The sequence below is a fragment of the Sorghum bicolor genome, chromosome 3 (genome assembly GCF_000003195.3).
Source record: "Sorghum bicolor cultivar BTx623 chromosome 3, Sorghum_bicolor_NCBIv3, whole genome shotgun sequence".
Classification (NCBI taxonomy): domain Eukaryota; kingdom Viridiplantae; phylum Streptophyta; class Magnoliopsida; order Poales; family Poaceae; genus Sorghum; species Sorghum bicolor.
This window is the reverse complement of record NC_012872.2, coordinates 9,492,036-9,517,717: the sequence shown is the minus strand read 5'-3', so window position 1 is coordinate 9,517,717 and position 25,682 is coordinate 9,492,036. Positions and strand designations below refer to the sequence as shown.

Genomic DNA, 25,682 nt, shown 5'->3' with positions numbered 1-25,682 from the left:
CTTTTATATCTTACCATAAATACCACCAAAGTTCATATTGTCCATCCATTGTATAATCTTGGTTCATCCTCATTACACATACACTTTTACCTTCATTTATGTTATTCATTTATCCATCATTGTCATGATCTATTAACCGTTTCCTGCATGTCTATGATCTTATGCATAAGTAGATGACTCGCCACCTGACCTGCCGCAAGAGCGTTATCCGTTTCCGCCCCGTTCAAGCTGTGGAGTTCTCGTTGACTGGTCGCGTGGATAACATCGTGTTCCAGCCTAACCAGCATCTTGATGATGGTGCTAACCTCCAAGACGCGGAACCCTATGAAGGACAGCAACCACCTCAAGCTCTGGTGGTGCATGGAAGGGCGCCTTGCTGGGCACCTGGAGGAGATGATCCCTTCGGTGATGATGACATGGATGATGATGATGAGGATGATGATGATGAGGATGCACCTGGAGGACCCAGAGGACCCGGTGGACCTGGAGGACCTGGAGGTCAAGATGGACTTTTTGCTGCTGATGATGGGTGGATTGTGACAATCTGCACCCGGGATGGTGGAGAGTGTTTCTTCCACAGCGAGCTGAAGCGTCTCCTTGACCAGCAGCTGGGACATGGCATGTTCTCAGTGGAGTACCGCAGTGAGCACTGGAGTCACCCCGACTACCCGGCGTACTGGAAGGTATGGGCACACGTCGGCAGGCCTAACCCGACGTTGAGGGCACTGAGGATCATGTCCATACATGAGGCTGTGGCTGAGAGGTCTACCCAGATGGCGGGCATTAATGATGCTGCTCGCCAGGCTTTCTACGCATACCGTGATCACTTCTTCGAGGAGATCAGCCAGGATGAGCGTCGCTACTACCCTCGCCGTCGCCGTGGAGAGTTGGCAATGACTATTGCTTCCACCACTGATGAGCAAGACCCTCGCGTGCACAGGACTGTCAAGCTGGTGGCGGTCACTAACACCGAGCTCAACAATTCACTAGTGGAGCTGAAGCAAGTCAGGAAGGAGCTGGACGACGCCAGGAAGAGGATAGCACAGCTGGAGGCTCAGATCACTGGAGTGCCACCGCCTTCACCTAAGTGGCCTGCTTTCTCTCCGCCTCGTGAAGATCCAGCCTATGGGGATGCCAGCGCTCGTACTACTATAGAATAGGAGCTATTCCCAGCTTAGTAATAAATAGTGCCACGCTTAGAACGTTAGCACGATCTTAGTTATGCGAGTCTATTGTTTAGTGGTTTGCTTAGTGTGCTTTGCTTGGTCTGTGTGAGAACTTGATTTATTATTGTGTTAATGGTGTGATTTGGTTCTCTGTAATGAGTGCGATGAGTTGTGGGTTATGTCCACAACGCATCAAGAATAAGATTAAGTATTAAGTTTATTTGAGATAGTTTGGGTTATCATCGGTCTCCTTCATTTGTGCCTTATCATATTTCATATCACTTTATCTTGTCAGTCTTACACTATCATGATCAGTTCATTATCTATATATTACATCTGATGTGAGTACTGTGTTTATCAACTGAGAAAGGAAAGTAACTATCAGCTGGGTCATACTTTGAGGAAAGATTATTACATTGCAGTTTACATTACAACTCAGGTTTACACATATGAACTACATCTGATTTTATTATTTCTATATATCAGATGCCTGTCCACACCAGGAGCAACACCAATGGAGGAAACAATGGACAGTCCAACAACAACAACAATGATCAGAGCGGGACTAATGCCAACCCTCCTCCTCCTGGGAATCAGCCCATGACCATAGAGCAGTTGATGACTATGCAGACTCAACTGATGCAAGGGATGGCCCATATTATGAACCACATGCAGCAGAACCAAAATCAGAATCAGAATCAACATCCAGGAGGTAACAACGCGTTTGCCCCACCTAGGGACAAGCGTGGAGAGTTCATGAAGGGACGTCCACCGTTCTTCTCCCACTCAGCGGATCCTATGCAAGCTGAGGATTGGCTTAAGGCAGTGGAGAAGCAGCTGGTCATTGCTCAGTGCAATGACAGGGAGAAGGTTCTGTATGGCTCTGGGCAGCTTCAGGGAGCCGCACAGGACTGGTGGGATTCATACTGCTTTGCACATCAGGACCCGGATACTATCACTTGGGATGAGTTCAGGGTCGCCTTCAAGACTCATCATGTGCCTGCTGGATTGGTGAAGCTGAAGAAGAAGGAGTTTTTGTCTCTGAAGCAGGGCTCCATGACAGTTTGTGAGTATCGTGACAAGTTCACTCAGTTGTCGCGGTATTGCCCCAATGAAGTGGAGAATGATGAAGACAAGCAAGACCACTTCCTGGAAGGTTTGAATGATGGTCTGTCCTACATGATGTCGAATGTCAAGTATGCCAGTTTCCAGGAGATGGTGGACAGGGCATTGGTGCTTGAGAGCAAGCGCCGCAAGATGGAAGACAAGAAGAGGAAGTATAATTCCTCTCAGCAGCAGGCTGGTGCCAGTCGTCCCCGTTACAACAACCAGCAGGGCCCTCAGTCTCGCCCTGCATATCAGTCAGGCAACCAAGGACAGCAACAGAACGTCAGGTACAGCAACCAGGGTCAGCAGACGAGCCAGCGCTACAACAACAACCAAGTGCAGCACCCCGCTAGTCAGGCGCCTCGCCAGAATGCCCCAGCACCATCAGGCTCTCGCCAGAACTCCAACACTGTCCCAATGAAGCCCAATGTCAACCCCGCCCCCACTGGAAATACCTGCTTCAAGTGTGGTCAGCTTGGACACTACGCGAATGCGTGCCCCCAGAGGCAGAGGAGTAACAACAACAATGGAAGGGTGAATCATGTGAAGTTGGAAACTGCGGAGGAGGCTCCAGATGTGGTAGTTGGTATGTTTCTTGTCAACTCTTGCCCAGCTACTGTTTTGTTTGATACTGGAGCATCACATACTTTTATAAGTGCACAGTTTGTTGAGAAACATAGTATAGCCACCTGTACCATGCAAAACACCATGATAGTTAAATCACCTGGGGGAAAGATGCATACTAATACTTTGTGTCCGGGAATGAGCATTAAAATAAGGGGGGTAGATTTTCCTGTCAATCCTATTGTGTTGGGTTCAGAAGGTTTAGATATGATATTGGGAATGAGATGGTTGTCCAAGTTTAAGGGTACTATTCAGTGTGCTGAGAAGACAGTAGCTCTAACCGCACCTAGTGGGAACAGAATTGAGGTCAGAGTTTCTATGTCACCTAGTAGCGAAGGAACAGTTTACCATCTGAGCAGTGGGTCAGTAGAAGATATTCGAGTGGTGAAAGAGTTCCCTGATGTGTTCCCAGAGGATTTGCCAGGTATGCCACCTGAACGTGAGATTGAATTTGTTATTGATTTATTACCTGGTACTGCACCCATATCTAAGAGACCTTATAGAATGGCTGTTAATGAGTTAGAAGAACTTAAGAAACAACTAAGGGAGTTACAGTCTAAGGGGTATATCCGTCCTAGTTCCTCACCTTGGGGAGCTCCAGTTATCTTTGTAGAGAAGAAGGATGGGACACAGAGGATGTGTGTAGACTATAGATCTTTGAATGAGGTCACCATTAAGAATAAATACCCTTTGCCTAGAATAGAGGACTTGTTTGACCAGTTGAAAGGAGCTTGTGTGTTTTCCAAAATAGATCTGAGGTCAGGTTATCACCAGTTGAGGATTAAACCTAATGATATTCCAAAGACTGCGTTCACCACCAGATATGGACTCTATGAATATACAGTTATGTCTTTTGGATTGACGAATGCTCCAGCGTACTTTATGTATCTGATGAATAAAGTTTTTATGGAGTATTTGGATAAGTTTGTGGTAGTCTTTATTGATGATATCTTGATCTACTCCAAGACTGAGGAAGAACATGAGGATCACCTGAGGCTTGTGTTGCAGAAATTGAGGGAACATCAGCTCTATGCCAAGCTGAGTAAGTGTGACTTCTGGTTGAAGGAAGTGTCTTTTCTTGGTCATGTCATTTCAAATGGTGGAGTTGCTGTCAGTCCGAAGAATGTGGCAGATGTTCTTAAGTGGAGTCCGCCTCAGACTGTTGGAGAGATCAGAAGTTTTCTTGGAATGGCCGGTTACTATCGGAGATTCATTGAAGGGTTTTCCAGTATTGCCAAGCCCATGACTGCTTTGTTAGAGAAGGGTAAGCCATTCAAGTGGAATGAACAGTGTCAGGCTAGTTTTGAGGAGTTGAAGAAGAGGTTGACTACTGCACCAATTTTGACTTTGCCAGATGTGACTAAAAGCTTTTCTATCTATTGTGATGCTTCCAAGCAAGGTTTGGGATGTGTACTGATGCAAGAGGGAAAGGTGATTGCCTATGCATCTAGGCAGTTGAAGAAACATGAGGTGAATTATCCAACTCATGACCTTGAGTTAGCAGCTGTGGTACATTCACTGAAGATCTGGAGACACTATATTCTGGGTCATAAGTGTGATATCTACACGGATCACAAGAGTCTGAAATACATCTTCACTCAGAATGATTTGAACCTGAGACAGAGAAGATGGTTAGAGTTGATCAAGGACTATGAACTGGAGATTCATTATCACCCTGGCAAGGCTAATGTAGTTGCTGATGCTCTGAGTAGAAAGAGTCAAGTGAATATGTTGGAAGCCACGGAGTTACCAATGGAACTACTGGCAGAATTTGAGTATCTCAATTTGGGGGTTGTTACTAATACCCAAGGTACTTCCATGGACATTGAACCAACTCTTGAGCAAGAGATCAGAAAAGGTCAGAAAGAGGATGAAGAGATCAAAAAGATACTTAAGCTGATAGAGGAAGGTAGAGCACCTGGATTCAAAGTTGATCAAGAAGGAATTGTTTGGCACAAGGACCGATTGTGTGTGCCTGATATTCAGAGAATCAAGGATGTGATACTGAAGGAGTGCCATGAATCTGCTTACTCTATTCATCCAGGAGGTACTAAGATGTATCAGGACTTGAAGCAAAACTATTGGTGGCCTGGTATGAAGAAAGATATTGGTGAATATGTGGCATTATGTGACACCTGTCAGAGAGTGAAAGCGGAACATCAGAGGCCAGCAGGATTGTTGCAACCGTTGAAGATACCTGAGTGGAAGTGGGATGAGATCAGCATGGACTTCATAGTGGGATTGCCGAAAACTCAACGAGGTTATGACTCAATATGGGTTGTAGTAGATCGATTGACCAAGGTAGCTCATTTCATACCGGTCAGAACTAACTACCGTGGAGATCAGTTAGCAGAAAAGTATATGGAACGGATTGTGTGTCTGCATGGAGTTCCTAAGAGGATTGTGTCTGATAGAGGTACACAGTTTACATCAAAGTTTTGGGAGAAGCTACATGATGCTTTGGGAACCGAGCTCAGATTCAGTACTGCTTATCACCCTCAGTCCGATGGTCAGACAGAGAGAGTCAACCAGATAGTAGAGGATATGCTCAGGTCTTGTGCTTTGCAGTATGGGGATAGTTGGGATGCTAGTTTGCCCTACGCTGAGTTCTCCTATAACAACAGTTATCAGACTAGTCTTAAGATGACTCCTTTCGAAGCCTTGTATGGAAGGAAGTGTAGGACTCCATTGTTCTGGAACCAGACTGGTGAAAGGCAAGTGTTCGGCCCTGATTCATTGAGAATAGCCGAAGAAAGAGTTCAGTTCATCCGACAGACTCTGAAGGCAGCTCAGTCTAGACAGAAGAGTTATGCCGATGTGAGACGAAGGGAACTTGTATTTCAGGCAGGTGATTATGTATACCTGAAAGTGTCTCCGATGAGAGGTCTAAAGAGGTTCAATGTCAAGGGAAAGCTAGCTCCAAGATACGTTGGTCCTTTCAAGATCTTGGAAAGAAAAGGAGAAGTGGCTTATGAGCTTGAATTGCCTGCCAGCTTATCCAATGTGCACAATGTTTTCCATGTCTCCCAATTCAAGAAATGTTTGAGAGTGCCTGAGGAACAGTTGCCACTAGAGGAACTGGATTTACAGGATGATCTAACTTATGAAGAGAGTCCTATCAAAGTCCTGGACACAGCAGAGAGAATTACTAGGAGTAAAACTATCAGGATGTGTAAAGTACAATGGAGACACCATTCCGAGGAAGAAGCAACCTGGGAAAGAGAAGAAGATCTAATATCCAAATACCCTCAGTTATTCCCTGGTTCATCCTAATCTCGAGGACGAGATTCCTTTAAGGGGGGTAGGTTTATAACACTCCAAATTTTTGAATTTCAAATTCAGTTCAAATTTGATTTAATTTTGGCATAGTTTGAATTTTTAGAGAATTATTAAATAATTTACAAAATTAAATAAAATTAAATATAAGGTAGAAAACTTGTTCGTGTGCATTCATGCCGCTGCATTTATTTTGTTTGATTTGTTTGCTTGTGCTTGAATTATTTTGTTGGAAGAAAGAAATAAATAGGAGAAATCGGTTTTAAAAAAAAAAATAAAAGAAAAAAAAAAAAAAGCTTTTCCCCTCTCCCTGGGCCGGCCTTCCCTCGGCCCAGCGCCCGCGCCTCTCTCCCGCAGCGCCCGAGTGGGCCGCGGCCCAGCCGCGCAGCGGCCGCGCCCCGCGCGCACCCGCGCTGCCCCCGCCCGCAGCCGCTGACGCGTGGGCCCCGCAGGTGGGACCCACCGTCGTCTTCAACCTCCGTCCGATTCGGACGGGGTGCGCAACCGCCGCGCCGCCTCCTTCTCGGCTTCCGTGCCGCGCGTGGATCGAGAACCCCGGGACCACCCTAGCCTATTTAAGGCACCCCTCGGCCGCCCGCACGCGCCCCTAAACCCTAGCCTCGAAACCCGCGCCGCCGCCGTTCTTGCCGAAGCTCGCAGCGCCGCCGACAAGCTTCTCTTCGCCGTCGTCAACTCGCGAAGGTATGCACGCCATCGCGTTCGTCGCGTCGAGCCGCGCCCGCCCGTACCCTCGGCTCGGCTGGCCGTGCCCTGCAGCGCCGCCGCTGCAAGCTCGCCGCGGCCGGCCATGGCGCCGCCGCCTGCGTCCGCTCCCGCTCCGGCGCGCGGTCCACCGTGGACCGCGGCCCAGCGCCCCCGTGCGGCCGGTCCACGTGGACTCGGTCCACGCAGCCAGCACCGCCCCGCGCCCCGGTCCCGGTCCACGGTGGACCGGTGGACCGCCACACCCCCCCCCCGGTCCACAGCGCCGCCATGGACCGGGCCAGCCGCGAGCTGCCACGTGGCCAGGCCGGCCACGGTCCCGCGCGCCCCCTGCTGCTTTTGCAGAAAAGCCCTCGGGCTTGTTCAAAATTAACCCGCAGTCCAGTTCTTTTAAAAATATTTAAGTTTATGCCCTTAGTTTTCGCAGTTTAACCCCTGGTTCGGTTAGAATTTATATATTTAATCCAAAATGAGTTTTAATTCAGTTTTAATTAGTTTTAATTACGAAAAATAGTTCAGTTTATCTACAGAAATGCCATTTAACTTGTTTTAGCCATAACTTTTGCGTCGTAACTCCGATTTAGGTGATTCTGGTCGCTATAGTTTCGTTTCGTCGAGTAGAATGCAGTAGGGCAGTTGCTTTCTGTTTTCGCATGCTTTGGTGTACTGTTTCTGATTAAGTTTGTTTGCTTGCATGTATTGTTCCTATGATTGATGATTGTCGCGTATAGCCAACGAGACGTTCGTGGAGGAAGAGGTTCAGGATCCCGCGGAGTTCGAGCAACCCGACTTCGACCAAGGCAAGTGCAGACACCGTTTGATCATTTTGAACCTACTCATTAATGTCGTTTACTTTATATGCATGTGTCCAATGAATGCAAACCCTAAGGACATGACTAGCTTTACTTATTATTCCTTGCTCACCTGGGGTTATGTATTTGGGTTGACTAGGCTATACTAGGTCTGCTTAGCTGCTCTACTCATCTTATACACATGTCTAAACAAGAATTACTCTCTACTTAACTTGATGCTTAAACTGTGCTGAATCTTTGGTCACTGCGGTGATGGCGATGTTGGATGCTTGCGAGCATCGTGATGATGGTGGTGACAGGGGGAGCGGGTACCGTTGATGGTCCGGATTGCCGGGCGTACCCGTCTCTGCTCTCCGTAAGGACTTAGTCAGGGAGCGGCCCCCTGGGACTTACAGTGCAGCTCCAAGCTATATGGCTCTGGCTTGACTAATTAGCAGGACCTCCACTAGTAGGGTGTTACTTTCCGGGTAGGCGTGAGGAAGTAACTTGGGTAATGAATATTAAGTTGTCGGTTGATCGGTACGCCATGGCTATGGGTATCGACTGCCGAGCGCCCCGGCAAAAACTTGCGAGTGGCATCCTATTAGTTGGACCCTGTGAAAGGTCTCGTAGTGAGACCCCGCCTGCTCACCTTGGAAGTGTTTTGGGGAGTCGCGACCCCGGGCAAATGGGAATCACGACTTGGAGTGAACGTGCACACCTCTGCAGAGTGTAAAACTGATATATCAGCCGTGCTCACGGTCACGAGCGGCCCAGACCCTCACTTGATGAGCAAATTGGATTCACTGGTTACTTGGAGATGGACCTTGGCGAGATTGCTACCTCGTGTTTTGGCGGAATGGCTATTCCGTGATGGCAGGATTGCTATCCTGTGTTAATAATTGGGGTTAATCCCTGGATCACTATAATAATTAGGATAGTCTTTTGAAAAGATGCTAATTACTACCTACACTAATTAAGGGTTGGGTTTATGCTACTCATATTAGTAATAGGTTGTTTTAGTAATTGTTATAATTAAAAGTGATCAACTAAAATGCTACCGCAGTCAAACCAAGTCAGCTTTACCTTGTTTTAAGCCTTGCATGTCATTACTTTCCGTCTGTGCTTGCTGAGTTCGGCATGAGCTCACCCTTGCTATAATCATTAAAGGTTGCTCGGACGATCAGGAGCACAATTGCGATTTCCCTGAGGACTACCCTGAGTCTCCTGGTTGTTCGGCTCGTGTGGTTCTACCGTCGACCTTCCTGTGGCAAGGTGGTCCTGCTACGTCGGCGTTTAGTTTTCCCTTTATTTATGGAACAGTTTAGTTTATGTTTCCCCTCCGCACTTTGATGAACATTTGGCTTGTAATAATGGTACTTTTACTCTCATTTATGTAATTCGTTTGAACACTGTGTTTTGTACCATTGATGATGTCGGTCCATATGTGTGAATTTGAGATCCTGGCGCACATGTGATTTGGCACCCGAATGCTCTTTTACATCCGGGTGTGACATACTTGCCTTGCTCAAAGCTCTCCTGAGCTTGCTGGTCCTCAAAAGCTTGGGCTTGGTCACCAACGTACGGCTCACCGTCTAATCCCAATCATCAAACAACAACGCGCAATCCAATGTAGACAATCATACACGAAGCAAACAAACTATAATTAGAACAATACACCAAACAGTGGTAAAACAAATATAAAGGTTCACCAAAATATTCTACGCAGCGCTACGATCACACAAACGTAAAGTTCACGAAAATCGGAATTAAAACGTGAGAGATATGAATTTTCTAAGATTTCCTATAAAGAAATAATTAATTAAATACTACTGCAGAATTAAAAAGTTTCAAAACAGTAAACTAATATTTCTAACATGTAGAGATCGTAAATACGAATCCAACGGAATTTGAATGGATAAAAACGGAGTTAAAACGAATATTTTATGAGCAAAACAAAATCAGTGGCAAACTTGTAAATAGCAGAAAAAGCATTTTTTTTTTAACCGACCGTCACCAGCTCCGGTGCGGTGGCCACCATGGCCGGAGAGCCGAAGCTCGCCGGAGCTCCTCGACTTCTCCTTTCCGAGCACCGTTTTTTGAAAGGAAAATACCGGGATGAAGAGGAGCTCACCACGATCTCGTCTAAGCGCTTGGTTGGGTCCGAGAGAGAACGGAGAGGGCTTGCCACGGAGAGGAACAAGATCGGCCACGCCGAGATCCGAACTCCAGAGAATACGGCGACTAGGGCTCGGTTTCACAACTTGGATGCAAAGAGGGAGCCGCGGGGTTTACCTAGGGCTTTATAGGGGCTTGATTTGCACAAAAGGCAAGAGAATCCCGCTGTTCCCGGGATTGAGTCGGCCGGTTCGTGAGTCCGGGTCGACTACGAACAGAGGTAGGGGACGAGCGTTTTTTTTTTTTTCAAATCTTTTTTTCAAAAAGGATTTTGGGGACAATTAAATACAAACCAAATACAATCAACACAAAATAAACTATGTCTCAGCATGAATGCACATAATCATGTTACTAAGCTTATGATAATTTTTAATTTTCACAAAAATTGTTTATTTGCTACATTAAATGCTCACTAAAATTCTTAAATAACTCAAATTAAATCCTATTAATTAAAATTCAAAATTTTAGGGTGTTACATTATTGCGTTCTTTTTATTTTTCTCATCTAGACAAAAGCTTCCTAGTGCAACCGAAGGAGATCTTAAAAATTCTGTGAAAATGGCAACAAATTTAGTTAATTAGAAGCTAGCTACATGCTGAAATAATAATTAGGTTATCATGCCCTATGAGAAATAATATATAATGGTACAAAAATTATTACGGTTTGACCTTTTAGTAGTCTGAAATGAACGAAAGACAGCATAATATGATTAGGTCATGATGGGTTAGAAGCTCCTTCAAAAGGTTGCAATCATAGCATAAAATGGTGCTCTGAGTCATGTTGATCTAACCATGCATGCATGTAAGTGCCAGAGAGACCGGTTTAATCGGACGACGGTCGAGCTGCCCTTCCGAAAAGAACTCACTTAAAGGCAGGCTTAAAAGGTCCATAGTCACATTTGAGCCTTTTCAATCACTCTTTTTCTTTTCTCCCGATGTCTTTCTGTTGGCTTTCAGCTCCTTTAAGGAAGTGTAGGGCTCTCCTCTTTTTCTATCGATGTGATGTTTGCACAAGACCCAATCGAGCTGGACTGGTGTGCCGGCCGGGAACATGCAGCTGGTCGATGTGAGCATACTTTAACTCACGAGATTGTTGGCATCTGTTGTTAGGCCTTGTTTAGGCCCTGTTTAGTTTCCTACCCAAAATTTTTTCATCCATCCCATCGAATCTTTGGACACATGCATGGAATATTAAATGTAGATAAAAAAATAAACTAATTACACAGTTTAGTTAAGAATCGCGAGACGAATCTTTTAAGCCTAGTTACTCCATGATTAGCCTTAAGTGCTACAGTAACCCACATATGCTAATGACAGATTAATTATGCTTAATAAATTTGTCTTGCAGTTTCCTGACGAGCTATGTAATTTGTTTTTTTATTAGTTTCTAAAAACCTCTCCCGACATCCTTCCGACACATCCGATGTGACACCCAAAAATTTTTCGTTCCCAATCTAAACAGGCCCTTAAGAAATAATTGAGATATATGGACCAGCTAGGCACCACAGGGAAGAATGTTTATATAGGCATCTAGTCCTTCTGTTTCCAAAATGTGAGATGTTTTTTAGGTTTGTCATAAATCAGACATCCACAAATTTGACTAAATTTATTTAAAAAGTAGCAATGTTTTTCTACCACAACAAAAAAATATATTAAAAAGCAATATGAATTTAATGGAACTAATTTCATGTTATAAATGTGCTACGTATTTTTATGAACTAAAGATCATACGGAAGAAGTTTGACTTGAAACAAAAATCAAAACACCTTAAATTTTGGGACAGGTGGAGTAGAATAAAAATTAACATGCAGCTTGGGAGTAACCAAATAATAATACATTGAGATCACTTATCTGAGCTCATGTTTCTCAACAAAAAAAATCATGAAACCATGTGTATGATGTCCGCTTAATTGATATGCATAATAGAAGTTAACTTCACCCATTTATATCTATGAAAATATGTTGGTAAACTTCTATGTTTAGGGTAAAGTCAATTTTTCAACATCCAACTTGCACGACGGTCAGATTTTCAACCCTGAAGTACAAAACCGGGTACCGGACACCCTTCAGCTAGTGCAACTAGACAAATTTAGTTCTCTAATTGGTTTCAAAGGCGATTATATATACTGTTATACTGAACAGAATTCAGTATTATTCAGTATTTGCGTTCCAGTATTATTCAGTATTTCATGGTCCTAGGTGTAGTGCTGGATGATACTGAACGTTGTTCAGTACTGCTCAGTATTTTTTCTGCTCAGTTTTGACTTGTGGTGTAGAATAATATTCTACACCTAGGGTGTAGAATACCGCTATATATATATATATATATATATATATATAATCTGGTATAATTTCTAAAATGTCAAAATTAATTTATCTTAAACCATAAAAATAAAACTAGTACCAATTTAGAGACTAGTTTCGTATTTTTTTTCTATTCCAAATAAAATTTTAGAGTTTTAACTATGTTTTTAGAATATAGAAAAATATCTTTGAAACCAACTAGAGGACCATTTTTTCTGATTTTAAGAGAGAGGAATTTCAGTACCTGATTTCATAGTTTAGAGTTAAAATCGGAGTGTTGTGCAAGTTGGAGATTTGGAGAATGGACTTTACATACCCTTGTCTTTATCAATAGTTAAACCACCTTCTCTTTTTTTTGGCTCTGGGAAACTTTGCATGCACCCTAATAGATGTTCTAGAGTACGTGCATTGCATGTTTAGATATTGTAGCTAGCATGCTGCACACATGCATGTATGGATGGATTTCTTAAAGTCTATTGATTAAAAGAATGAAGACGCAGTGTGCACAACTCAACAAAGTTGTATATATATACTACGGAGTAGTACACTTTTAGAGCTGCAGTAAAAAAGGACAGAGAGAAACAGTGAATGCAATACATGGGATCGAAAGGCCCTCCGGCGGTAAGGTATCTGCCTGCCGTGCCCATACTTGCATTGGCATCTCATCACAATCTCCTGGCCTGGCCTGGCTAGCAGCTTCTCCCTTTATTTTCTGCAGTGACCCGGCCGACATGAATGGATGTGGGGCTCATCCTGATCAGTCCTCTTGTTTTCTTTTCCGTTTAATTTTCCGGGGCTTGTAGGACAGCCGGGTACTGCATCGATGTTGGGCATTCTCCAGTTTTGTTCTTGGTCTTGCTCTTGCATTGGAGGAGGAGAACTGGCATGGAGAAGGCCCAGGGACCAACTTTTTTGCAGCCCCTCCCTACCCCTTGCAATGCATTGCTGCCGTGGAATCATACATCACAATTACCGAGGCCACAGAAAAGAGTGTTTTTCCTTGAGGAAAAGGGGTGGTAGTAGTCCCTTTATTCCAACCACACACACATGCACAAAAAGTTGGTGGTGGTGGAGTACAGTATAATTAAACTAACTCATATAAATGTAAAGAAAAAATTTAATTTAATGCCACCCAATCCTGTATTTTGAAATGCAAGTGCCAGCTTCAATATATTCTTGAGCACTGTCAGCTACTACCTTGCATTTATAGCAAACGGCTAAGAAAGAGATCATGGTGAACTTAAAAGAGTCCCCTCCCATGTGAAGAGAAATATATAATAGTGATCTTGATATGACAAACTTTAATTAACTTTAGGACCTGTTTGGATGAGTTTAGTCCATATTTTCGATGCCAAATAGAAGACCTAAACATTAACTAGTTATAGTCTAACAAAAACTAATAGAGGCTGATTGATAAATAGAACTCATTAGAAAAAAAGGAAATTTTAATTAATCCATGTTTAACCTATTATTCAACGATGGACTAAACCTTAGTCCGGTGATCCAAACAGAGCCACAACAACGTGTGCTAGCTATATATTGGTATTGGTCCAAAGTCATTCCAATACTAATGGTGGATGCATGGGCTGGCCGGGTAATAATCTTGTTAAATGAATCTGTAAACCATATATAGTCCATTTTCAACTTGGTATCTTTTCTACTTCCATTTGGTAGCAACATGATTTGACATCTACACGTCGAGTCGTCAGACAGACAAATACTTATTGCAGACGCCAAAGACAAATAATAATTGACATTACTTTGGCCGTTTTCTGTAGACCATTTTCTTTTCTCAAGAACAATTTGTACCACGCATTAGTACCAGCAGTAGTGACTGATCGATTAGGCGTTTTAGCCCTATATATGGCTAATACACCCGAGGGGAGAAAAGACTTGTCTCTTTGGTGCCTTATGCATGTTTTGAAGCCCATGCTTCGGGATCTAAAGACCCAGATCCTACTAGCAGAAATGTTATAATGATGATATCAGAGAGAGAGAGAGAGAGAGAGAGAGAAATCAGAGAGAGAGAGAGAGATATGAGAGAGAAAGCTTTTCTTGGCACAAGCTGATGCCTTAAAAGGAGAGGAATGGGAACAAAGGTACCCAATGCAAGCAGATACTACACAAAGGGAGGGAGGGACGACGGGTAAAGCGATGAAGCCTTATGGGCAACTCCATTTCTCTAACCCGATAGAGCTTCCATTGGTGGGGCGTGTGTTCTTGAGAGATTCTAAAAGCTCACCACCATAGAGCTATACTAGTGCGACGACCTTTTCTTTTTTTCTCCCCCTCTTGGAAGTAGCATCGATCGATTAAGATCCCCTTTACAAGCACCATGATGGCAGCTTCGTCCTCCTCCTCCAACCTCAGTGATCATCTCGTGCAAGATGACCTCCCATGGCCTGCTTCTTCTTCTTCCTCCTCCCTGCAGCCATTTGCTCCAGCTCCTCACCATCACAGCGCCATTTTTGGAGGCAACCAGCTATGGTGCCAGCAACCCCTAACCCTGTAAGCACCTGCAGCTCTAGCTAGCACTACTACTGTTTCTAGCTTATTTATATATGTTTGCAATTCTCAGTGCCAAAATTGAACTGTCTTGAAATGTATTTTGGTTTGTTCTTTATCCACTACTGTGTGTCATCCTATTGACCTATTCCCCTTCCTCTCTCTCTCTCTCTCTCTCTCTCTCTCTCTCTCTCTCTCTCTCTCTCTCAAAGGAAAGTATGCATTCATGTTCTTTGTTAATAGACTGGATTCTTCCTAGGATTTGGAGTTTTCCTCTGCATGCTTGTTCTCTCCCAGTCTCCCTCCCTGTACATTGTCTCTATGGAGTCTAGGGAATTGTAGCTCGGCAAAATGACAACTCTAGGCAGAAAGAGATAAATGGAACAGATACAACTTACTCCGTATGTGTATGACTCCATCCACAAATTTGTTGGTTTCCTCCGCGACTCCGAAAGGTCGCTGTGCATTTTTCCTTTTGTCATGGTCATGGACGGTCGTCGCCACCATATCACACATGCATATATGGAGATATAAACATACATACACTGTGCATCGTCCTCCACTTCTTGTTTGGCCTGCTGATGGCCAGAGGAATTCTTTACAGAAATTTATATATATTTGACACCTTTCATTTTACTGCAGAAACTGTGCTGATCGTCATCACTGCGAGGAGCTTGAGGTGCTCCTGTCAGCACAAGGCGGCCACCATCACAGTCACAGCATCAGCCATCATTCTCCAGTGATCTCTCCCCAGCTCAGCTCTCTACTAATGATGCAAGACCTAGGGTTCCAATGGAGCAACTGCGGAAACAGCTTCGTAGACACCTCGTCGTCGTCCATGCCGCCCATGAACGGCCAGCAGCACGATAACTGTCACAACAAGATCAAGGACAACTCATCAAGGTCATCGTGTGCGAGCACAGCTATAGCAGCTTGCCATGATGATATGGTCCTCGATGGCGGCGGCGGCGGCGGCGGCCTCCCTGCCATGGCCGTCGCCGCCGACCTTGACGGCGCCACCGCCGTGCTCCCGAGCGTCAACATCTCGCGGACGCCGACGCCGACGCCGCCGCACCAGAGGCTGTTCCAGCTGGCGGCGCCGCCACCTCTGCCGGGCGACGCGTTCGAGATACTGGCTTCGTCGAGGCTGTGCAAGACCCTGCTGCTTAGCCAAGCTTCTTCAGTACTGCTCCATAATGGCATGGTGCCTTTGTTGAGATCAGAGCATGTGCCCTATGGCCCTCCTGCTGGTGCTGCTCATCCCCATGGACCATCCATTGACAACTACAAGCAGGTCAGTCAAATTAAAGTACGGTGTTGAGAGCTGGCATTGCTTGCACAGTATTTTTTTTTTCCTCTGTGAGAAAAATCAAAGGAGAAGGATGAGGGTACTAGCTAGCTGCCTATCTACCAATGAAGCTGTAGGGCTAATAAGTGTATAGTTTGCTTGTGCTAGCAACAACAGTATATCCAGCACCATAAACACTAGCATCTGGTTCAAATTTGATCTAGAAATTTAAGGATACCTCAGGATCGATGCATCAAACCGGACAGCTGCCTCATCAGCTCCAGCTGCTATGCTGATCTTTTTTTCCTTTGGCTGAACAGCCGATGATACGCATCCTGCAGTGTCTTAGAACTCAATCAGTAAGTATATAGCCCTTTTTGTGTTCGAGAAAATTCGAGAAAAAGTATATAGCCCTTTTTGCACTACTGTCTTGAGATCTCTAATTAATTGACTTCAGGTATTAAATTGATAGGAGATAACTTAAATATATATAGAATCATTTTGTAACTCTAAAAGATAGCATAAAATCTTTTTCTATGATTATATATTGTGGCATATAAATAAAGATAGATGGTATCCATCCACCTCCACAAAACTATATGGTGGCCTATAGCCTGTTGGTTGCCAAGGCAAAACGAGTTCTTTGAAAGCATCAATTATGTGGATGGTACAGTGATTATATACGCATGCATGTATCTAGAGAACCATATGGCCTCCGTCCCATAAAGTGTGTCATTATTCTTACTTTCTAAGAAATTAAATATTTTTAACTTTAACCATATATATATATATATAAACTATGATGCATAATTAGTATAGATAAATTGTTGAATATATTTCTTAATAAACTTAATTATTTGAAGGTATAAAAATGTTGCTAATACTTTGGGACAGAGGGAGTACATATCATGCAAAAGTAGGCGAGAGTTCAAGTCAATAACAGTTAGCTGTACTCTTATATGTAGCCTCTAGTATATACAGTATGCATGTGCCTGTTTTGCTCATATTGTGTCTTTCTTTCTTTCTATACATAATATGCACTGCGCACGCATGTCTTAGAGGAAAAAAAACAAAATTTATATGTATATTTTTATTATTTTTACCAACATTTAGTCAAACTATACTCCTATATATGTTTAGCATACATAACAGGATTATAACTCCCTTTTCAATGTGTTTCCAGACTATATTGCAGATTTTGGTGTTATAAATATAATAATATATTTTTCCGGAGAAAATAATAGCCAATCTAGTTTTAAAGCCCAAAAATAAAAACAATGAGCCGTATATATACACATGCAGTGTACGAGTACCTAGCTAGCTACCTTATTACCTATACTGGCTATACAGTGTTGTCATGTACTCCCTCCGTTCCAAATTATAAGTGATTCTAAGAATCTTGGAGAGTCAAAGCATTTTCAAGTTTGACCAAAAATATAGAGAGAAATATAAAGATTTATGTCATAAAATATGTACATTATGAAAATATAACTAACAAAGAATCTAATGATACTTAGTTGGTACCAAAAATATTATTATTTTGCTATATAAATTTGGTCAAACTTGAAAAAAATTGACTCTCCAAGATTCTTGGAATGACTTATAATTTGGGACGGAGGGAGTACAGTAATAACTACTAGAACAACATTTGTATGCCAAAAGACATTGAGCTTTCAGTTTGAGGACCATTTATATTTAGCTGTTCTCTGATCACGGACAGCCCCAGCCTCAATCACCAGCTACTAGATATGGTAGGACGATAGATCCTGATACTGATGAGAATCAATCGAGCTAGGTGTAGCTTATGGTGGCCTGGTGTGGGTACACACACACACAGCTATAGCTCATTTCGTGCCTGCTACCAGCTACTACTACACATGCATGCATGATATGATGTCCTACTCCTCATGCATGCATACATGTCCCAGTGAATCCCTGATGGATCTGCAGTGTGCTGCGGTGCGCTGCCGGCCAGTGCATGCTCGCTCTCGCTCGCCCTCCTCCAGTAGTCCTCTCCTGCACGAAGCAAAGCTACTAGGAGGGGGAGCAAGGCTAAACCAGGTAGGCCCCGCGCCGGCCGGTCCACGTTGTACAAAGAGGGGGAGTACAGGCTCTCCTTTTGCTCTGCATCCACGCAGCTTTAGGATCGGAGTGACCGCCTGCGTCATCTTTTTCCGCCCAAGATCGTACCACCCATACCAGCACGATGCATATGCCCTGGCCTGCACCTCAGCTCGCTGCACTTGCATCGATCTTCACTTAATTCCGCATGCATCTGTTATTAGTAGATCTCTGCTGTTAGTCACAGGCTTTATTTAGTTTGCAGGACTAATAAAGCCATTTGCAGTGCTGGCGCCTTGTCATCACATCACATACGACTAATTACACACACATTATGCATATATACCCTCCATAGTAGATTATTCCTATTATCTAGTTGATCCAGTGATGGGTCTGAATATAGATAAGGTGACCATAGTGCTGCACCCAGTCAAGCAAAAGAGTGTTGTTGTGGAAATTTGAGTGAGAGAAGGCACTCGAGTAAAATTTAGCTTTACTCCTAACGAAATATTATCTAGGATCATCTCATCCTAAAATCAAAGACAGGACCATCTCATCCTAGATTATTGTCTCTAAACCAAAAACTAAGGGTAGATTTTGGTTTAGAGACAATAATCTAGGATGAGATGGTCTTGTCTTTGATTTTAGGATGAGATGATCCTAGATAATATTTCGTTAGGAGTAAAGCTAAACTTCACTCGAGTGATTCAATGCCTTCTCTCACTCAAATTTTTCAAACCAATCCAAGAATGTCACGTGTGGCTTTTTCACTCGAGTTTTTCGGCCTAATCCAAAAATATCACGTGGTCTTCTTCTCCAACACAGTCCAACTTCGACAAGTTTAAGGTTAGGGTTTGAGGTTTAGAGGCTTACCTAAATTCGGCGTGTATAACAATATTGTTGGGGGCGAAGGCTGGGCCAGTAGTGGCGGCGGGCACAAGGGCAGTGTGGGACGAGGCAGCAATGGCACCGTTGGTTAGGCAGTGGGGGGATGGCAATTGGGTGGGGAAATGATGGGGCTAGCCACCATCAAGTTGGCATGGCTGCGGCGACGGTCGGAAGAGGCGGCGGGGAAGCTTAAATGAAGATGAAGAAGACGGTGAAAAGGAGGCACATCTCATGGATTTAGGACTGGGCCTGATAGGCAACGGATCCAACGTTCAAAGAGCCACTGGAGCCAGGCGCTAAGGCAAAGGCGGGGGGAGGGACAAGTGATGTGACATGTGAGATCCAGGTCGAGGTTAGCATTGGGTGGAGGACGAAGAAGAAAGAAAGAAGATAAGGTGGCGAGAGAGAGAGAGATTTGATCTAGACCTTATATCTAAGGGTCAAAAAGATCTTGTGATGGTTACCCTTAAATTACCCATTTGCCGTATAGACAATTAGACATACTCTTGGTTGTAGGGGGATGGGGTGGTCGTTTCTACTATTTGGATAGGAGATGATACTCATGTCTCGCATTTCCAACATTCAAACTCAAAATGTTCCCATACAAATAATTTCTTATATTACAAACAATCAAATTAGGAATTAGGAGCGGCTATTTTTCCATAGTCTATGAAAAGTATTTTACTAGCAATTCAAAGAAGTATGTTGTTCAAAAAAAAAGTTCAGAAGTAGTCACATTCTATGAGTTTTAATTTAAATTGTACAAGGGCTGCGTGAGTGTTCATGACTCATGAGCGGAAGAAAAATAGAGGTACTGAAAATAATGAAAAAAAAAGAACCAATCATAGCCCACCTGTCAGCCTCTCATCGTTTTCGTTGCTCTCTCTACGCGTGATGATGTGTACGTTCGCACTCCTGATGTACGCGCGCATGCGTGTGTGAGCTTTGCATGCAGATGGGTGCGTCGTCGTCTTGTGTGGATGCTGCGGGAGGAGGCCGCCATTGGAGCGCGGAGCACGACGCGGCGTGTCAAAGCAGGGCAGCAGCAGCAGCAGCAGCAGCACGCCCGGTGCCGTCGTCGCAGCTGGCGCCGTCGTCGAAGAAGCCTCGAGTCGAGCAGCGGTCCTCCTCCTCCACCACCATCGTCCCTTCTTTCAAGGTAGGAGTAGCATATACTCCTGCCTGCCTGCGACGTCTGCAGATCCCATCGTCTCGTCTAGTCTAGTCGTCTCGTTTCGTCATTTCCGTCATTTCGATCACCCACCAGCACGAGCACAGCTGACAGTAACAATCTATGTATCCAAGCATGGAGTTTATTATACTCATGGCATGGCTGTTCTCTGATTAATTAGGTAAGGAAAGAGAAATTAGGGGACCGAATCGCTGCTCTTCAGCAGCTCGTCTCACCATTTGGCAAGGTAATTAATTAATGTATAGCAAAATTTTCTGCTGCTATCCTTCACGATTCAGTACTATTTTGGAGGACAAGTAGGACTATATACATTATTCTTAACTCTATACCTGACTACTATGTGCAGACTGATACCGCATCTGTACTCATGGAGGCCATTGGTTACATCAAATTTCTTCAAGATCAAGTCGAGGTAATTAACCAACTGATGGCTTCGCAGCCACACTTGATCCATGAGTCTCAGTGTTTAGCCACGGTTACAGACTGATAAGCATGATTATTGCCAAGAAATACTATTTCTTTCAGTGTACTGCTGCTAGCAAGCATTTGCTAGTAGGATTTTCTCCTGACAGCAGTGTAATCACTCTCGATCTCCTGCAGACTTTGAGCCGCCCCTACTTGAAATCCTCCAGAAGTAAGAAGCCCAAGCCGACACAGCGGGTACACCATATATATACATCTAAATAATCAAACTTGGTTTCGAAATTTCGGAGAAATTTTTTATACTAATCCGATGCTGTGCACGTTGTGGTGTGTTGTTAATCAGGGGTGTTCAAACGCGAATGCTGCTGGGGAGCAGGAGGAGACAAGGCTTGACCTCCGCAGCAGAGGGCTCTGCCTGGTGCCTCTGTCGTGCACGTCGTACGTGACCAACGAGAATGGAGTCTGGGTGCCACCAAATTTTAGGGGAAACTAGGTCATGTCAGCTAGTACTAGAGACACAACACAGCAGTGTACCACGAACTAATCCACGGTTAATCTCAGTTCATCGACGGTTAATATCAGCTCTCTGGGCAAAAAGACATCCTCTGCTCTTGTGTCTGTCTATTTGGCGCCTTCAGTTTTTTTTGCTTAGCCGTAAATACCAGTCAGTACATGTACAATCTCTTCTCCTTCAGATAGTCACACAGGCAGAGCGACTGGAGATGATTTACAAACATCCAGACGGCTAAGGGGGTGTTTGTCTTACCGTGTTAAAGTTTAACATGTGCTGTAGTATTTTCGTTTAATTTGGCTAACTAGGCTTAAAAGATCTCACAAATTACTCGTTAGCTGTGTTTTAGTTTCATAAATAGTATGTATTTAATACTTCATACATATGTCTAAACATTTGATGTGATATGAGTTAAACTTTACAGGAGAAAACCAATCGGGCCTTAATTTCCCAACGAACTGCGGCAAACACAGGAGCCCAAGCTTCATACAAATTTGAGGTCTTAAAATCGTGAGTGATCAAATATACAGAACATGGATAATCAGACCATGTAATAACAACATTTGAGGTGAAATTTAGAAGTACATGTGAGTTAGTTGCATATCCAGTACGAACCCACTGCTGTGTTATATTATGATGAACTGCGACGCAACAGATGCAAGAAAACCTGTAGCTGGAGCCTGCAGACACTTCGCTATGCATTTACACTGAAAAACGCCTCATGACGTCGACCCTTTGCTGCCTGTAGTCATGAAAGATTCACCGCAGCCACACTCCCCTTTGGAATTTGGGTTTATGAACACAAACTCAGACCTACAACACGAACTTTACTTAGTAACTGGAAACTGAAGAACAGGGTGAGCACAAAATGAGTGTAGTAAGAGCCATACTTTAATGGATCATCAACATAGTCCATCTTGGTGCCTATAACATGCATCAAAGCCTTGGGGTCGATCAATACTTTGACTCCTTTCTCCTCGACAAGCTCATCAAACTTCCCCTTTTCATCTGAAATTAGAGTACGAATGTACTTGAGCAAGAACTGAAGCAGCCAAGTGTGACCAGCAGACAACAGTTAAAACAAAACAAAGTTGTTAGGTATTCAACACAATGCAAAGATGCTTCAGTGCCCCTTTTAGATAGCATGCATGTTCATAACTGGTACATCTCATTACATGGACCAATTGATGTAGGCAAAATCATAAAGGTACCTGTCGCTCCACTAACACACCATAAGTTTCTACCAAATTTTAATCTGATCTAATGTTACACTTGGAAGCTATAACTTTGCAGATATGTCCAGGGCACCAGGCTTTTTGCAGCATTAATAAGAGGCTGATGCAATAATGACAAACAAAAGGTATATGCTGTCCAATTGGGTATTATAAGTAGCTAGTAATTGAACATTGCAACCAATACAACCATTGAAAAGCCATTCAGATTCCGGTATTAAAATACTTAAACATGGCAACCCAATAGTAATGTTACACTAAGAGGTCGAGCTTTGCAGAGACGACAAGGGTTTTTTAGTGTTCAGGGGCGAAGGAAGGACAGGTGCTGGGTGTGCTGCAGCACCCCCCTAGCTGCATATATCAAGCAAAATTTACATGTGAATCATGACCCAAAGTACTTAGGAAGTCTAAATTTAAACACTTCAGCACCTATTCACTTAAAATATACCAAGCACCCCCTCTTGTAGCAATCCTGTCTCTGCCCCTGGTAGCGTTGTTTAGGCTACAATAGTGAAAAAAGGGTATAACTTGAACAAGTTGCAAGCATGACCAAACCATCCAATCCAATCGGGTATTATCAGGGGACGATCTGGGACCCGGGGTGGGGGGGCTGCAGCCCATGTCCAGCTCCTAAAAAGCTAAAGACTCCCTGTAAATTTAGCCCATGAATATGAGGCCTAGGACTCTAGAAGGCCCAGCGCCCCCCCCCCCCCCCCCCCCCCCAAAGGACCAACATCCACCCTCTGTTCTCTGACTATGGTGGCGCAGATGCTCCAACTCCCAACACCTCTCTGTTATCCGACATTTCCAATCTCCATGACTGCATCTTCCAGCTCCTGCTCTGGTTGGCTCTACTCAGTCACCGGCCATCACCCCCAGCAGGCCAGTACCCAACGGACAATCCCAAAGGCCATGGCCAGCGACCCCCAGCCCTAAAGGGGAATGATGGCCCCAGGCAGTCAGGCGGCAAGCGCTCAGCTGGCCACCATCCAAAGAGAATAGCCGCCCTAGGCAGCATCCGGCAGGCACCCAGCCGGCCAGGCGACCACCGCTCTCATCCCCCATCTGCTGCTATGCTAGCTGCCACAGTGAGCCAATGAGGTAAACAATGTTCTATGGTCTAGTACTTCAGTTCATGTTCATCCCATTTTGATTGCTAATTCCGATTTTTGGTACCAATGATTGATTCTAGATTGCTACATCGAGTGGCATATGTTTACATCCATTGAAGATAAAAAGATCAAAGCATTTTCCGGCCACAAGAAACAGTATGTTATGATAAATTTGTCATGTACACAATGAGTGGTATGCATTGTAGTACTTACTTCATTTCAATTTATAATAATGTTATCTTGTTTATATGAAGTATTGAAAATTTTAATATAGAATTATAAATGGTAGGGAAAGCTATGTGAATTTGTGCATACATGTATGACCTTTAGTTATAAAAAATCTCTTATTTCGTATTTTTCTACACACACAGTTGTTATATAGTTATATATGTCATCATGAGCATTTTTAATTGATACTAGTATTTCTATTAATCGTTACATCTATTAAGTTATCTGGTAATTAATCTGGCATACCAGTATACACCTGAACAGTGACGAAAATAATAAAAGCTAAATGGTAAGAACACTAAACATGGTATATGACTGGCTGAACATCATGATACAACAGAAGTGAAAATTTGCAATGAGGTCTTATACATAATTCTACATATTAGATGACGGGGGCAGTATTAAGCAAGATGTGTCACATAACATAAGCTTATCACTTTATTCATTTCCCCACCCTTTCTGTAGTGGACGAAATCGGATGTTGTTTATGTCAAACGATGAAAAACTGGCGCAGGAAGTTGATCTGTACGACAAGGAAGCAGTAAGTATACCGGCATAGTTGAGCGTGTAGGAGAGGCCGTTGCAGCCTCGCGCTTTGACGCCGAGCCGCAGGTATGGCCGCTGCCTGAGGCTAAGGAGCTGCCGGATCCTGGACGCCGCGGTGTCCGTCAGCGTGAGGGCCTGCCTGCGGATGGCCCTGTCGGCCGCGGCCCTCAGCACGGAGGACGACATGGCTAACTGGCGGCGGGTTCCACAGCAACCTCTCCTCCACGAAGAAGCCGCGATGCAGGGTCCTAGCGGAATCGCGTAAGAAGCACAAGTTCAAGAATCAATCAAATTGAACCAAAATGGAGATTCTGATAAGCAGATTGGTTAAGATGTGCCCTAACAAATTGATTCAATATAATAATAACTAGGCAACCAATTCCATCATTCATTCAGTAGGATGGGAAGAGCAGGCGATTCGAGGTGTTGATTGGGAATCTGAACGAGCTGCTCACCTGCAGATTGGATCGATGAATGGAGGGACGACGGACGCCCGCGCGACGATTGGAGCTCCTCCTCTTTGGGCGGCTGCTATTTGGGTTGGGATTGGGATGGGAGCCTTCCTCGCCACCGCCGCCGTGCCGTGATGCTTCTCTTCTCCGAGACGCTGGGGAGCCCGGATTGGAGGCGTCTGGAAGACAGACGCGAGGCGGAGAGGGATGACGTGACGGAGTTTCGTCGTCGACTCGGGCCGACCCTCCCGACCGGCCAGGCTTTTCTTTCGGCCCACAAGTGGCCCAGGACCAGGCCTAACTCGATCGAAAGTAACATTGACAACCGATTATTTTTTTTCCATATACAGATACAGATTTGGGGGATCCAACACGGCCTAACAGTTGGGCGCGAGCCGACAAAATTAGCCCAATGTCGCGCTCGGGTCAGGCTCAGGCCAAAAAAAAAAAACAACAACAACAACAAACGTAAGTTTTTTTCACTCAATCTGAAACTTGAATGGATCTATGTATATATAATAATTTAACTAATTATTGGTTAAAAGTTATGAAGATTCACTAAAATAAATAAATAAAGTACCCTTGCATATTAGAGCAACTTCAATTGTTAAAAAATAACTGATAAACCAATGAGTTTTTCAAAGAAAAAAAAGTTGGGACCATATTAGTTTAGTTTGGTTACTCCAACTATTTTCTAAATCTCGCTACTAAAATATAGAAGGCAAGTTTTCATTAGAAATCTTAGACTATTTTTCACATCACCCAATCACTTTTATATTTTCCCTCTATTGTACATGTGTATTACTCTTTATTATTTCTCATGTCCTTCTACAGATTGGACGATTGATATGCTCATATGCATGATTGGATTGATTTTCCCATGTGCAGAAAGATTAAGAGTTGAGATACAGAGTTATTAGAGAATGGTTTCTTTTCAATCCAAAAAATCAAAATTAAGAGTAGGTTTTGAAAACTCTTGAAGATGCTCTAAGGATAGAGTGAGTACTTCTCTTTCCTCATCCATCAAAAGTGACAACAGGGCTAATTTTGTTAATTTGCTTTTCCTACTGATGCTA

The 25,682-nt window shown here is 43.8% G+C and overlaps 2 protein-coding genes and 1 long non-coding RNA gene across 4 annotated transcripts; 1 reads left to right on the top strand and 2 right to left on the bottom strand.

Annotated features, from left to right (window-relative positions):
- LOC8085047 (transcription factor bHLH110) lies at positions 14,081–21,261 on the top strand. The gene is made up of 7 exons (XM_002457483.2): positions 14,081–14,676; positions 15,316–15,967; positions 19,866–20,069; positions 20,263–20,328; positions 20,449–20,514; positions 20,703–20,762; positions 20,869–21,261. Exons 1-7 carry the CDS (start codon positions 14,504–14,506, stop codon positions 21,016–21,018), a joined length of 1,371 nt encoding a protein of 456 aa, XP_002457528.2. The 5' UTR covers positions 14,081–14,503; the 3' UTR covers positions 21,019–21,261.
- LOC110433813 lies at positions 15,849–19,853 on the bottom strand. Of its 2 annotated transcripts, none has more exons than XR_002451153.1 (3): positions 18,896–19,853; positions 16,200–16,305; positions 15,849–15,957 (listed from the first exon to the last, which is right to left on the bottom strand). It is a non-coding gene; the product is annotated as an uncharacterized LOC110433813 (long non-coding RNA). The 2 variants fall into 2 exon arrangements; XR_002451154.1 differs by having other exon boundaries at positions 16,200–16,296.
- On the bottom strand, positions 21,463–24,800 carry LOC8085046 (iron-sulfur assembly protein IscA-like 1, mitochondrial). Its single transcript, XM_002455296.2, has 4 exons — positions 24,610–24,800; positions 24,160–24,402; positions 21,927–22,044; positions 21,463–21,849 (listed from the first exon to the last, which is right to left on the bottom strand). The coding sequence occupies exons 2-4, from the start codon at positions 24,338–24,340 to the stop codon at positions 21,756–21,758; spliced, it is 393 nt and encodes a 130-aa protein (XP_002455341.1). The 5' UTR covers positions 24,341–24,402; positions 24,610–24,800; the 3' UTR covers positions 21,463–21,755.

Bases quoted from the DNA above. Each gene is read 5' to 3' on its own strand.
- LOC8085047 (XM_002457483.2), top strand. From the start codon at position 14,504: ATGATGGCAGCTTCGTCCTCCTCCTCCAACCTCAGTGATCATCTCGTG. The intron at 20,070-20,262 runs GTAGGAGTAGCA...CTGATTAATTAG, and splicing joins CCATCGTCCCTTCTTTCAAG to GTAAGGAAAGAGAAATTAGG. The intron at 20,515-20,702 runs GTAATTAACCAA...GATCTCCTGCAG, and splicing joins TTCTTCAAGATCAAGTCGAG to ACTTTGAGCCGCCCCTACTT.
- LOC8085046 (XM_002455296.2), bottom strand. From the start codon at position 24,340: ATGTCGTCCTCCGTGCTGAGGGCCGCGGCCGACAGGGCCATCCGCAGG. The intron at 22,045-24,159 runs GTATACTTACTG...CTCTAATTTCAG, and splicing joins CTACACGCTCAACTATGCCG to ATGAAAAGGGGAAGTTTGAT. The intron at 21,850-21,926 runs GTATGGCTCTTA...TTCGTGTTGTAG, and splicing joins TATGTTGATGATCCATTAAA to GTCTGAGTTTGTGTTCATAA.